This window comes from Rosa rugosa, chromosome 3 (genome assembly GCF_958449725.1).
Source record: "Rosa rugosa chromosome 3, drRosRugo1.1, whole genome shotgun sequence".
Lineage (NCBI taxonomy): Eukaryota > Viridiplantae > Streptophyta > Magnoliopsida > Rosales > Rosaceae > Rosa > Rosa rugosa.
This window is the reverse complement of record NC_084822.1, coordinates 2,031,952-2,046,612: the sequence shown is the minus strand read 5'-3', so window position 1 is coordinate 2,046,612 and position 14,661 is coordinate 2,031,952. Positions and strand designations below refer to the sequence as shown.

Genomic DNA, 14,661 nt, shown 5'->3' with positions numbered 1-14,661 from the left:
AAAATGCAACTTTTGGTGTCTTTAAAGCCTAGACGGAAAACGCTAGTATTTTCGAGAATTCGGTAGTATCTTTAAAGTCTATACGAAAAACACTCGTTTTTTAAAGAATTCGGTGGTACGCGCACATATTATTCCCATTGCCATGTTTATATATTAGTGATGTCTTTCTTCTGTCTTAAAGTATGCTTTATTACAATATGGTTTTGATTAGTTGAAAGTATGAGAAAAGCCATGACTTAAAGAAGCAAGTGAAGAAATCACCATGCATTTGCCAAGACAAGTGACCATCAGATCGATCATGGATTGTTCTGGTGAAGAATTAGCACTAATTAGGAGTCACAAATCATTTGTAATTGCAGTGACTGAAGCTACTACATTTCTTTGAAAACATGGAACCGGAGATAGGAGCATTTTATGCAACGTTTATAATGTCAATCCCTATATTAATCGTTGTTAGTTTATTCTATTTCTCTTTATTATAATTTACTTTTGTGCTTATTAGGTATTTTGGAGCAAATATACAAAAAAGAGATAATATAGAGAAAATATGTGCATATAAAGAAAAGCTTGAAGTCCTAACCCAAGCAAGTGACCTTGATGGATCGAGGAGCCCAATCCATGGAGATGACGAGGCAAATTAAGGAAATATTCAGAAAATATTGATGATGACATGGCAATTCTCATTGGACAAAGTGTGGAGAATCTTTTTTTTTTTTTTTGAATAAAGGGCTGGTGCGGCTGCCCTCAAGCATTTACTAATGAAACTGTCGAATACAAGGATTCTCATTGGACAAAGTGTGGAGAATCTTAAATCAAATAGAGAATTAAGAAGTTGGCTTTCTCTACAATTCAAGGAATCTCAAACCAAAAAGGAATGAAAGAAGACTCAAGGAACAATATAAAAGGGCTATGCAAATCTGAAAAGTTCCTCTCTTCTTCGTCATTCTTTTCTCTCTCTCCCTCTCCTCTCTCTTGCGACTTCTTAATTTTCTAGTTAGCTTGTTTTTGTTTTTCCTTCTATGAGAAACTAACTCGTTAGTAGTTAGGCGTTGTTGAAGCCCCAAATCATGATTGTAAACTTGTTATGACTTTCAATTAGTTTTGTTTATCTATTGGATAAGAACCTAATTTCTATTTTTACATTGATGATTCCTTTGCATGTTTTCTTTGGTGCACAACTTAGATTGCATGTTTAGGGCTCTATTGCTAAGAATAATCATTGCATGTGCCTTGTTTCGGGGGTTCCGTTGAAAGTTCTAGAGTAGTAAATTGTCTATAAGACAAGTGATTAGGTTCCTGGGTTAATTGAGACGCGTCGTACTCAAGATGCCTGTGATGTCTCATTTTTCTATTGCGTAATGATTTATTTGTGTTAAATCTATTGTTGTGTCAACCTAGGTTGCATTTTAGAAAATAGGTTAGGTGTAGAGCGTCTCTCACCTAGCATACAAATAAGGAAAAACAATAGGTTAATTTAGGCGTTGGGTTAACTTGAGCATCTTCATCCATAGATAAATGTAATTAGGTTGAACATGATTAGTTTACTTGATTGATTGGTGGTGGATACAAATCCCCTAACTTGTTGTATCTTTAATTTTCAAAACCCTGAATCAAGTCTTTTTATTTTCGGAGTCATTTAGTGTTTCGTTTTTATTTAATTATTTTGTTAACCAAAACATGTTCAAAAATTATCAAACTTTGTCAGTAGTTAGTTTATCGTGTCTAGAGTCTGTCTGTAAATTTTCGTGACATTTAGAATAGTTTAGAGTCGTCTGCCAGTCAGATCTTATAATTGGACAGTTTAGGTTTTATTTTGTTTTGAGTCTTTAGATTAGTGATTAGACCACAATCTCTTGCGGGAACGATCCCTACTTACCTATACTATTTTCGACATTCTTGTAGGGTTAAGTTATAGGCATTTTTGTGCATCCATTTAGGTGGACAGTAATACCCTATCACATCTCTATATACCATAGACTTGGTAAACCAACTCCTAAGTCTTTCGTTGTCAGCCGATGATAGCTTTCCAACCTGTATCGATTTGATATGTGCAGAAGATTGTTCACTTCTTCCATCATCTGGGATAAACAAGCCGGTCTCCCAATCCGGAGAAAATGACAGGAGACGATGAATTTTCATAGCAGTATTTGTTGCAAAATAAACGCAACTTCCTTTTAACTCTTGGTTACCACTTACTGCAAGGGACAAGGAACCACCTTCGGCGGTTCGGCCAGAAAGGATACTCGTTCCGCCAAGCCTTATACCCTAAGAAACTTGTTATTCTTACTTGTGTACTATAAAATCAGTTGTCCTAGTCCTTGTGATGTTATCATTATCATCTCCATTGTTGCCACCTCTGTCCCTGTGGTCATATATAATCTTGCAAAATTTACTGAATCATCAAGATTTCATTCGTATTTATTGAGTCTAACAGATGTGGTATATAGGAAAAATTGTCAACATCTCCCATGTAGACCAACTTTAATTCCACCACATGATCTCCAAAGTTTAAGGTGTGTAACCTTCAACGTGAATCTGACTCTCATAATGAGTAACTAAGGCGTACAAAACACCCGAAGAAAGCACCATATCATTAACGTTGAGGATTCCCAGATCTGATAACTCAAAGAAAACACTACAGCGCGCTCTCGTCTAGCATAAGCACAAAACCCATGCACTATTACTATAAGACCAAAAAGTTGCCGCTACTAAACAATGTTTTGAATCAACATCAGAGGTAGATAACACCACTCTGACAGCATTCATTTGTTTATTCTCCAGGTCAAGTTTAGAATCTGGAATTGTTGTTATGCAGGATGAAAGTTGGCATTGGGCTCCTGTAATTGGGTTGAATAGGAACAGATTGACGGAGTTGTTTTGGCCAAGCTCTATTATCATAATCAACCAACCTCTAGAAGACCCAACAACCGAGAACCTTCAAGTTGCGGAGGCAGTGGAAACTTGTGAGTTTTGTTATCAGAGGCGCTGAAAAGGCTCAAGTAGTTGTATTAATTGCTGTAATTTGGGTCCTGAAGTTGAGGTAGTACTAATTAACTAGGGACTTCTTGTTTTGCATTACAAATGTCTGACCTCCAAGGCTTGCAGACCAGGCTTAATCACATTCGATCCCAAAAATTCAGATAGTGTAAAGTCATGCATCTCCATGATATCGTCAGGTGGTGTCTGCCATCTGTTCATGTTTCGTTTCTGTCCATTCCGTTTTGATTTTTCATGTTTTGGGGTTGCCTCATCTCTTTCTCTTTCATTAGTTGCTCTTCTTTTCTATTCCGTTTCTCTAGCTCAATCTATCTCAATTGACGAATTGGTCTATTTATAAGCTCATATCCAATTCTTGCTGCGCAAGAAATCCTCTTAGCATTAGGAAAAAATGAAAAAGAAAAAGAGAATACAATCACGGAGAAATGGACATCAAATGTAACTCCTCCAAAAGTAAAAAAATGAGGCGAACAAAACTATACTACTTCCGGAATAAATAGTTCCTCTCTGGACAGCGAAAGTAGGGTTTTAGAAAAGGGTCTCTACCTCCGTCCGACGGCGCGTCTGTAAACGCTGTCGTCGGATGGGATCTATTGCTAAGTGATCAGTGTTTCTTTGATCGGGGCTTTTCTGCTTCAAATCGAATCTTTCAGTGTCCGGTGGCAGGGATTGCGATGGCGGGGTGGGTACAGTACAGCTCTAGCAGGACGATGTGGCGGGTCAGATGGGAGGCTGGATCCGGGGGGACGTTCTGCAGGAGGGTTGCACGAAGATGGTGGATGCGAACAACGTCTTCGGACAACTGGGTTGGAGGAGCGGTGGCCGGGCACGATTTGTTGCAGGTCTCGATCCGATTCAGAGGATACTCCAACGTCGGCAGAGGACTGAAGCAGGTGGTGGCTGGACGCAGGGGAGGGTCCGACGCAGGCGGGCGCGATCCATCTCAGGCGGTTGCGACCCGGTTTAGCTGGCGGCGACCCAAGGCTCGTGCTGGATCAGAATTGGGCTGGGCCCTAAACCGTGGCTCTGATATCCTTGCTTCATGGGTCTATGTTAGGGTTGGGGCCCAACTTTTGGGTCCTGCCCAAGCTATTTTATTTTTTGAAGTCATTTTACTTTTATGTTTTTCAGGTTGGATGCATTTTATGCGACCAATAAAATCCTACACTTTTTGTGTAGAACTAGTCGGGCTTTGTGTCTGTGTATGCACTCCAAGTGCCTTGTCTGCTCTGGATAGGAGACGAATTCCTTGCTTCGTCAAGTGGTTGTTACCGCCTAGTGGCAGGGTGAGACTAATAAGTGTTGCTGGATCTATTCTCCGACGGCAACATAGGAGGAAAGTTGTGCTAAAACTAGTAATTATGCTATGTTGTAATCGAGTTACATATCGAGTTAGCTTTCCGCTGTGTCACTGCTATGTTAAAGCAAATGGATGAGTAGCTAATTGTGCACTCTTTGCTAGTTGGTGCTTGTTAGAATACAAGTCTCCTGTAGAGCTTTCTGATATTATTTCGGAAAATAATCTAGATGCTTATTGTAATAAGGGGTTTAGGCTCAATGTCCCCCCCTTGTATTCGACAGTTTCATTAATCAATGTTTGAGGGCAGCCGCACCAGGCCTTTATTCAAAAAAAAAAAAACTATACTACTTCCGACATACTGATGTAGAACGAATGGCAGTCCGAATTGAAGAACAGCTCGATCGTGGAAAAGGAGGAAAACCCGGTTTGCTGCAACTTTGGCATTCGGTGTCCGAATCGTGATTGCTATAGCTTTCCAGAAAGGGAATGACGCCAGGAACAAAACTCGTCGCTTGGCTATGACGTGTGGGCTTTTTCGGGCTTTCAGGGTCGTTTAGGGCCTCAAAACTGCAACTTACTGTTTTTCAGAATTTTCGGTTTCCTAGTTTGTTTTGGATTTGTTTTATTTTTACCCGTGGGTTTTAGGGTTTCATTGTTAGTCGCCCTAGGGTTTCTTTTCTCATATATATGCAACTTTAAACGGCTGCAGAACCTATCTTTTATCATATTATCAATCAAATTGAGAATTTTCTCTTTTATCTCTGGTGGACTCCAGAACCTTTGTTTAGGTTTATTGCTTGTAAACCTAGGTGATCTTTCTGACTGCGTCAGGTGGTATCAGAGCAGGTCTTCTCTGTCTCTCCTATTTACCTCGGTAGCTATGGGTGAAGTTACGAAAACAGATCTTGAGGCTCTTACCGCAGCGTTTACCGCTGCCTTCAACAGCGTGAATACTCAGATTGGAGAAATTCATGGATTGTTGGGAGAGAGGAACAATAACAACAACAACAATCGGAATAGAGGCGGGGAAGGAGGCCAGCGAGTTAGGGCTCCACGTGGTGAAGTTGTTGATAATAATTCAGAATCTGGTTCTAAAAAAGAAATTGTGCAACATGAACAACAAGGACAAGCTGACCAGGATTACAAAGTCAAGGCTGAGATCCCTTTCTTTTCGGGCAACTTGGGTGTGGAAGATTATCTGGATTGGCAACTTCAGGTGGACAGATTCTTTTAGATTATGGAGGTGCCTGAAAACAAGCAAGTTAAGCATGTTGCCTGGCGATTAAAGAGTACTGCTGCAGTTTGGTGGGATAAGTTTCAGAATACTCGGAAGAAGCAGAGAAAGCAAGGGGTTAAAACATGGCGAAGAATGAAACAGCTTATTGATGGAGAGATTCTTGCCAGATGATTATGAGCAGATTCTATACAGGTTGTATATTGAATGTGTCCAAGGTACGAGGACCGTGGCTGAGTACACTGCTGAGTTCTTACGTTATTCAGAGCGCAATGAACTAGAAGAAACTGAAGGTCAGAAGGTGGCTCGCTATATCAGTGGGCTGAAGCCAGCCATTCAAGAGAAAATTGGATTGCAAACTGTGTGGACTGTGACAGAAGCTACAAGCCTAGCATTGAAAGCAGAACTATTAGAGAAGCCTTCACGAGCTTCTTCTTTCCAAAGGTATACCTATCAAAGGAGCACAGAGTTGGTGAACTCCTCAGCTGGCAAGGGAAAAGCCATACAACAAAATACAGAGGGTGCTCCTAGGGCTTCCAATCCTCCTTTTAAAGAGGCTAGCGGTTCTAGCAGTTCCAGTGGTGCTCAAAATAGGGTCCCAAATCAGAAGCCTAATAATCCTTATGCAAGGCCTACAACAAAACTCTGCAATAGATGCAACAAGTCTAGACATAGGTCTAATGTGTGTCCTGAGAGGAGACAATCTGCCCTTATAGATGATTATGATGAAGATGATGAAGAAGTTGGAAGAGCTGATGGATATGAAGGGGCTGAGTTTGCAGTGGAGGAGTCTCCTGAGAAGATTAATATTGTGTTGCAGAGGATCTTATTAACTTCTAAGGAAGATGGGCAGCGGCACAATATTTTCAGACCACTTTGTTCCATTAATAACAAAGTGTGCAATCTAATTGTGGATAATAGGAGCTGCGAAAATTTCGTAGCGAGAAAATTGGTGGAGTATTTGCAGTTACCTACACAGCCTCATGAAGCACCTTATTCTCTGGGATGGGTCAAGAAAGGTCCACAAGTTCGAGTTGCTGAGTCCTGCAAAGTACCGGTATCCATTGGTAAACATTATAAAAATGAAGTTCTGTGTGATATTATTGATATGGATGCTTGTCATATTTTATTTGGGCGACCCTGGCAATATGATGTGGATGTGACTTACAAAGGTAGAGATAATGTGATGATGTTTATGTGGAATAGTCATAAAATTGCCATGGCTCATGTTTCTCAATTTGAGAGATCTGGTGTAAAGAAAAGGGAGAGCTTTCTGACCTTGTCTAGCAGTGAATTCGAGATGGAGGAAGCCTTTAAAGAATCTGAAGTTATTTGTCCAGTGGTGATTAAAGGGCTGTTGACTGCAGAAAAGGAAGATATAGTGGTCCCTAAGGAAGTGCAGAATATGTTGAGAGAGTTTGAGGAGTTGATCTCGGATGAGCTGCCAAATGAGTTACCACCTATGAGGGATATTCAGCATCAGATTGATTTGGTTCCTGGAGCTAGTTTGCCAAATCTGCCCCATTACCGCATGAGTCCCAAGGAGAATGAGATTTTGAGGGAGCAGATTGAAGACTTGTTGATGAAAGGGTTCATTCGTGAAAGTATGAGTTCTTGTGCAGTTCCAGTCCTCCTTGTTTCTAAGAAGGGTAATCAATGGCGGATGTGTGTTGATAACAGGGCTATAAATAAGATAACTATGAAGTACAGGTTTCCTATTCCTCGTTTGGAGGACATGCTTGATGAGCTGGAGGGTTCCAAGGTGTTTACAAAGATAGATCTTTGAAGTGGTTATCACCAGATTCGAATAAAGCCGGGGGATGAGTGGAAGACAGCCTTTAAGAGCAAGGATGGGTTATATGAGTGGATGGTGATGCCATTCGGGTTGTCTAATGCACCCAGCACCTTTATGAGGCTTATGAACCAGGTTCTTCGTCCTTTTATTGGTTCTTTTGTCGTGGTGTATTTTGATGATATATTGATATATAGCAGGACCAAAGAAGAACATCTGGTACATTTGAGGCAGGTTTTGTGACAAGACCCGCCCCGGATTCCACCTTGGAATCCGAAGTGGCCCTGCGGGACCCACTTTTAAAGAAGGTTTACCAAAACTTTCGGCATAACCTCCCTTAAAAAGGGACAACCCAAAAACCTGCGGAAAACAAATTTCACTTCTAATAATCCAACCACATACTTCTGGAGCCACCCTGCTCCCATCATTCAACCAACCCAAACTCAAAAATAATAATAGTGTATCAAGCACTTCAAGTCTAAGAAACTCCAAGATCTAGGATACTACAATTCACAAAGTTAGGTCGTAGACCTCAAATATAATTCATTACAAGTCTGGGTCACAAATCTCATAGTAATCAGAGCAAATCTAGGAACGTAAATTAACATAGAGTACAGTAGGTTAAACAGGTAACCTACGAAATGTGATGACGGAAGCGGATGCGGTCACTATGGCTCACTCCTGAACGCCGAGCAGCAATACTGTAAACTGGGCATTAGAAACCAAAGGGCCCAGGGGAAAAGTATTGAAAAACACGTTAGCGTGAGTGGACAAAAATAAACAAATTTTAACAAAAGGAATTTAATTCTTTCCCCATTTATTTGTCTAAAAACTTCCGATGCATGCAATGTTTAAGGACAACAAAACAAGAGAAGTTCTGAACAAGAAAAACCGACTAGCCCCGCTAGTCACAAACTAAAAGAAAAGATTGAAACTCCGGTACTCAAGAAAATAGGACCAGCCCCGCTGGTTAAACGGAAATCGAATTAGCCCCGCTAGTCAAAAATAGTAAAGTGAGTAGGGGAAGACGATAGCCATACGAGTGAGCCTCCCAGGCTAAAGTACTCCCATTACTCCCGTAATATACCCTTACGCCACTAAGTGTAGCGATAGGATACTGGGCTTCAGAATTACTGTCACAGAGACAGTAACCAGCGCCACAAAGGCGGAGGGCTTCGGTGATCCCATCACCTCGCCACAAAGGCGGAAGATCAATGCTAGCAATGATAAGTCACCCAAAGTATGGCAAAAGAAAATCCGGAAACCACAGTAAAATCATAAATACATAAGGCTTCCCCAACTCTCGCAAAAGAATTCCCATGACGTGTCCCACACGCCAAGATAAACTCAGATTCAAAAAAATAAATAAGATAAAATAAGCATAATCCAATTACGTGACCCCGCACGCCATAAAATCTTCAAATAATCAAATATCCAAAACCATTTCCGAAAAATAACCATATGCACGAGAAAGGAATACGATAAATAAATTATCATCTCGGAAACAAATAAATAAATAAATGCATGCATCATTCTTTGAAAATAAAAGTCCACTCACAGTATATGGTCAATCCTGACGTCGCTCGGTATCCTCCTCGTATGAAGACTCCTCTCGTCCTGTACGAATAATACTCGTAAAAATGCAATTACAGGACGGAAATTAAATTTACGATAATTAGATAATGAAAATCCTAATCATCCCCTTAAACCGAACTCTTTCAATCCATCTCGGATTCCCTCCAAACTACACCATAGAATCCAATTCGTCGATTTATAAATTCTAGGTATTATTCAAGAGAAATCCGATCTTCAGATTCTCGATATTCGATAACCGGTATTATAGTTTTCCAACAATTCGAAATCCAATCCCAACTCTTCCAATTTTCACCAAAATCACAATTACAACCTCTATAACTCATGTACATTTTAATTAGCTAAAAACAGAAACCAAAACTCCACCCTACGCTCCACCACGCGCCACCCACAGTGGCGGCGCGCCCACGCGCCGGCAACACCACCACAGGCCACCTAATTCTACCAACAAACACAACTCAACAATCCAAATATCTTTCTCAACTGCACCTAAGCCTAATTATACCTGGAATTGCCGGAATCGGAGCAAAATTCTGAAGAACACCGAGATGAACAGTGACAGATACTTCAAATCTTCGATTCTCCTCCCACACCTCAAATTGGATCGTGAAACTCGAAGGAACTCATCTATGAGGAGTGGGTATTCTAGAATGACCGGTTTTGTGGCCGAAGGTAGTCGAAATTGAAAGAAATCGGCGAAGAGGAAAATCTGCAGCAGTGACTTCTGGGCTTCGATTTGTTCTCCTCCGGCCAAATCACGGTGACTCACAACCCAAAACGTGAAAAGAAGGAGGAGGAGCGTCGCCCCACATCCGGAGTTCGTTGTTGGGTGGTCGGAAGGAGGAGATCGACTGGAAAATCGAAGGGAGGCCGAAGGGAAGAGAGAGCTCGGGGGAAAAAGGAGAGAGAGTTACCGAGGTGGGGTGGATTTCCGAAAAATGGAAATCTACCAACAGTAATTTTCCATATATATTAATTACCATGAATAGTAACTTTCACATTTTAAGCCATAACTTTCACATACGAACTCCGATTTAAGTGCACCACATGTCCACGGACTCGGTTTAACGTCCCCTACAACATACATGAAGGAAATTTTCTCAAATTGTTAACCCATAAAAAGTCAACTTCTAGCAACCCCTAAATTGATAAATACGGGGTGTAACATTTTGGGAGCTCTACAGGAAAATAAATTGTACATTAACATGAAAAATTGTACTTTCTGCACCAGCAAGCTGTTGTTTCTGGGTTTTGTGGTTGGAGAAGAAGGCATTCAGGTTGATGAAGAGAAGATACGAGCTATAAGAGAATGGCCAGCCCCAAAAACAGTTTCTGAGGTGCGAAGCTTCCACGGTTTGGCTACTTTCTACAGGAGATTTGTAAGAAATTTCAGTACCATTACTGCTCCTATTACTGAATGTTTGAAGAAAGGCAAATTCCAGTGGGGAGAAGAACAAGAAAAGAGTTTTGCTTTAATCAAGGAGAAACTTTGTTGTAGTGCACCAGTTCTTGCTCTTCCCAATTTCACCAAGGTGTTTGAGGTGGAATGTGATGCTAGTGGCGTGGGAGTAGGTGCTGTGTTGTCACAAGAGAAGAGACCAGTAGCGTTCTTTAGTGAAAAATTGAGTGAAGCTCGTCAGAAGTGGAGTACTTATGATCAGGAATTTTATGCAGTGTTCCGGGCATTGAAGCAATGGGAGCACTACCTAATCCAGAGAGAATTTGTATTGTTCACTGATCATCAGGCCTTGAAGTACCTTAATAGTCAGAAAACTATGTACAAAATGCATGCAAGATGGGTGAGTTTTCTGCAGAAATTTCCTTTTGTAATTCAGCATAAATCTGGTACTCTTAGTATGGTGGCAAATGCTTTGAGTAGGAGGGCTTCCTTGCTGGTCACTTTAGCTCAGGAGATTGTGGGTTTTGATCTCTTGAAGGACTTATATGAGGAAGATGTTGATTTTAAGGAGATTTGGGCCAAGTGCAATAGCAATCATGCAGTTGCAGATTTCTATGTGAGTGATGGTTATTTATTCAAGGGCAATCGGCTTTGTATTCCTAGTTCCTCATTGAGGGAGAAACTTATCAGAGATCTGCATGGAGGGAGTTTGAGTGGACACATGGGCTGAGATAAAACTATTGCTAGCCTTGAGGAGAGGTATTTCTGGCCACAGCTGAAGAAGGATGTAGGAGCTATTGTGAGGAAGTGCTACACCTGCTGCCAGGTTTCTAAGGGTCAATCCCAAAATACTGGTCTTTATTTACCTTTACCTATTCCTGAAGATATTTGGCAGGATCTTGCTATGGACTTTGTGTTGGGATTACCCCGTACCCAAAGGGGTGTGGATTCTGTGTTTGTGGTAGCTGACAGGTTCTCCAAGATGGCGCACTTTATAGCTTGTAAGAAGACTGCTGATGCTTCCAATATAGCCAAACTGTTTTTCAGGGAGGTGGTTCGTTTGCATGGAGTGCTCAAGTCCATTACTTCTGATAGAGACACGAAGTTCCTTAGTCACTTCTAGATTACGTTGTCGAGAATGTTTGGAATAGCTTTGAATTGTAGCAGCACAGCTCATCCTCAAACTGATGGGTAGACAGAGATTACTAACAGAACTTTGGGTAACATGGTTCGGAGTGTTTGTGGAGATAGTGCAACAGGGAAGTCACCATGCTCATAACAGGTGGAGTTTGCTTATAACAGTGCTGTGCATAGTGCAACCGGGAAGTCACCATTCTCATTAGTTTATACTGCTGTTCCTCGACATGTGGTTGACTTAGTGAAGCTTCCTAAAGTTCCTGGTGTTAGTGTTGCTGCTGAAGGCATGGATAAGGATGTGCAGACTGTTAGAGAAGAAGTTAAGACCAAGTTGGAAGAAACTAATGGTAAGTATAAAGCTGCAGCTGACAAACATCGAAGAGTTAAAGTGTTCCAAGAGGGTGACGACGTGATGGTGTTTCTAAGGAAGGAGAGGTTTTATGTTGGTACCTACAAGCTGAAGCCAAGAAAATATGGTCCTTTTAAGGTGCTGAGGAAGATCAACGACAATGCTTATGTTGTTGCACTTCCTGATTCCATGGGCATTTCTAACACCTTTAATGTGGCTGATCTGCATGAGTTTCGTGAAGATGAGGTTCTTTATCCTGAAGAGAACTTGGGGTCGTGTTCTTCGGAGGTGAAGGAGACTGATGTAGAACGAATGGCAGTCCGAATTGAAGAACAGCTAGATTGTGGAAAAGGAGGAAAATCCGGTTTCCTGCAACTTTGGCATTCGGTGCCCGAATCGCGATTGCTATAGCTTTCCGGAAAGGGAACGACACCAGGAACAAAACTTGTCCCTTTATCATGACGTGTGGGCTTTTTCAGGCTTTCGAGGTCGTTTAGGGCCTCAAAACTGCAATTTACTGTTTTTCAGAATTTTCAGTTTCCTAGTTTGTTTTGGATTTGTTTTATTTTTACCCGTGGGCTTTAGAGTTTCATTGTTAGTCGCCCTAGGGTTTCTTTTCTCATATATATGCAACCTTAAACGGCTGCATAACCTATCTTTTATCATATTATCAATCAAATTGAGAATTTTCTCTTTTATCTCTGGTGGACTCCAGAACTTTTGCTTAGGTTTATTGCTTGTAAACCTAGGTGATCTTTCCGACTGCGTCACATACAAAGAAACAAATTATGTATATTAAACAAGATTAAAAATTAATATAGATATAAAAAACTTGGTTTATTCAAAAAAAAAAAAAAAAAAAAACTTGGAGAAAATGCATTGTCCATCAATGCTGTTAACAACAATTAAATACTTATTATGATAAAAATGTATGGATTGACCTTTTGCGGCAAGAAAACATGCACGTGCTGCAAACAAGAATGGGAAGAACAAGAATTGTTAACCATTTATAAAGTTTCTATCTATCAATTTTACGTACTTGGGGTAAACCAACTGAATCTTATTATATCATTTTCTAGTAAACCTTCAAGTCCAGACCACATTAACATGTCTATACTTGGGAAGTTTTGCTCACTTCTTCCACTGTCTAGGTCGAATATACCATTTTCTTAAAAAAAAAAAAAAAAAAAAAGGTCGAATATACCAATATCATGAGAAACGACTGGAGGCTTATAACGCAAGTTTTTGTTGCAAAATAAATGCGGTTGGCCTCTAGCTCCTTCTTATCCATGGTGGAGATGGACAAATAACCAGAGTCTGGAAAAAGTAATATTTGGTCGACCAAGCATTGTACGCTAACAAAGTTGCCATCCTTTGGGTTAAGCTTGTATACTTTAGAACAACATGTCCTCCGCATCAAATCTGGATATCCTTCATCATATATTTCTTCATCCTGATCATTACCTTCTACGTTATTAATGTATTCATTATCATCTTCAACATCTCCATTGGCCTGATCAACATTATCATCTTCACTGACTTCACCATCATCATGGTCGTTACCTTCACCATGATAACCATAATCCCCGAGCGCGCTCCACTATTCTTTGTATCACAATTAAGACCTCATTTTTTTATTCTAACAGACGTGGGATATACCTACCACGTTTATAATCAAAAAAGTGAACCAACTTTAATTCCACTACTTGTTCTCCAAAGTCGTTTCGGGTACGAGCTTCAACGGCCATCTCTTTCTCATTAGGGTACGAGCTTCAGCAGGCATGTAACGCACCAGAAGAAGACAATATATCATTGAAATAGTTGCTGGTTTCAAGACCTGGTACCTCTAGGAGAATAGTCCGGTTCTCGTCTCCAGGTCTGCACAAAGCCAAAGTTGAATGATCCCTAAAAGCAGCTGCAACCATACAATGTTTTGGATTAACATCTGGCGAAGATAAATCAAGTTTGTTATTCGACAACCTGTAGCTTGAGATGGCAGACTGGTCATGGTCAATCAGTTAGAATTTAGGAAGACCCTTGGCTCCCAAGACCGTATCTATTCAAGCCTTTTATTCGACAACCTGTAGCTCCTAGCTTGGTTGGTGAGTTAATTATTCCTTCTAGTTCCTGGAGTAGTGATTTGATTATGCAGCACTTTGATGAGGAAGATGCCTCTTTAATTCTCTCTGTCCAATTGAGTACCCAACAGGTTAGTGACCGTTTGATTTGGCACTTTGACTTCAAAGGCCAACTTTTTACTAAAAGTGCATAAAAACTCGCTAATGATATGCTACATAATACTGCGGGGGTTTTGGGCTCAGTAGATTCGGGTTATCTTTGGAAACATGTTTGGAATGTGTAGGTATAAGTTTTGATCAACTTGGTGTGTTGGCATTTCCATACAAAACGGGAAAATATCTTTGAGGTTTAACTTTCTTTATTTAAAGATATTTTTCTGTTTATGAAATTGTGTAATTGATTCCCTAGGGTTTTTAGGATTTGTCTACTCCTAATTGATTTCCTTTAAGATTTATTGTATTTCTTATATGGAAAGTCTCTTTCTCAATTAAAGAGGAATTAGGTCAGAATCTTGGGATAGAGGTTTTGCCGTTGGTGCTTGATATATATTCAGAAAATATGCACGGCAAAAAGTGGGATTCAGAAACGCAAGAATTGGTGATAGGGTCTTGCATATTTGTTTGAGTTTGTGTCTTCACAAAGAGTCAAAACACTTGGTCCATGTATAAGTGTTTGTGATCATAGTTTCATATGCATACTACTCTCTCGAGATCAGTAGAGAGACTGTGAAGAAAGAAGAACAAGAATTGAAGATCATTCAAGCGAAGGAGTTCTAGAAGGA

General features: G+C 40.4%; 1 protein-coding gene and 1 long non-coding RNA gene across 2 annotated transcripts; one reads left to right on the top strand and one right to left on the bottom strand.

The window, feature by feature from the left end:
- The first annotated feature begins 5,682 nt into the window (after positions 1–5,682).
- LOC133735997 (uncharacterized) lies at positions 5,683–7,317 on the top strand. Its single transcript, XM_062163432.1, has one exon. The coding sequence runs from the start codon at positions 5,683–5,685 to the stop codon at positions 7,315–7,317; it is 1,635 nt and encodes a 544-aa protein (XP_062019416.1).
- A 483-nt stretch (positions 7,318–7,800) lies between these two features.
- Positions 7,801–9,830, bottom strand: LOC133736277 (uncharacterized). The gene is made up of 3 exons (XR_009859487.1): positions 9,422–9,830; positions 8,882–8,940; positions 7,801–8,031 (listed from the first exon to the last, which is right to left on the bottom strand). It is a non-coding gene; the product is annotated as an uncharacterized LOC133736277 (long non-coding RNA).
- Positions 9,831–14,661: the final 4,831 nt, after the last annotated feature.

Bases quoted from the DNA above. Each gene is read 5' to 3' on its own strand.
- LOC133735997 (XM_062163432.1), top strand. From the start codon at position 5,683: ATGGAGAGATTCTTGCCAGATGATTATGAGCAGATTCTATACAGGTTG.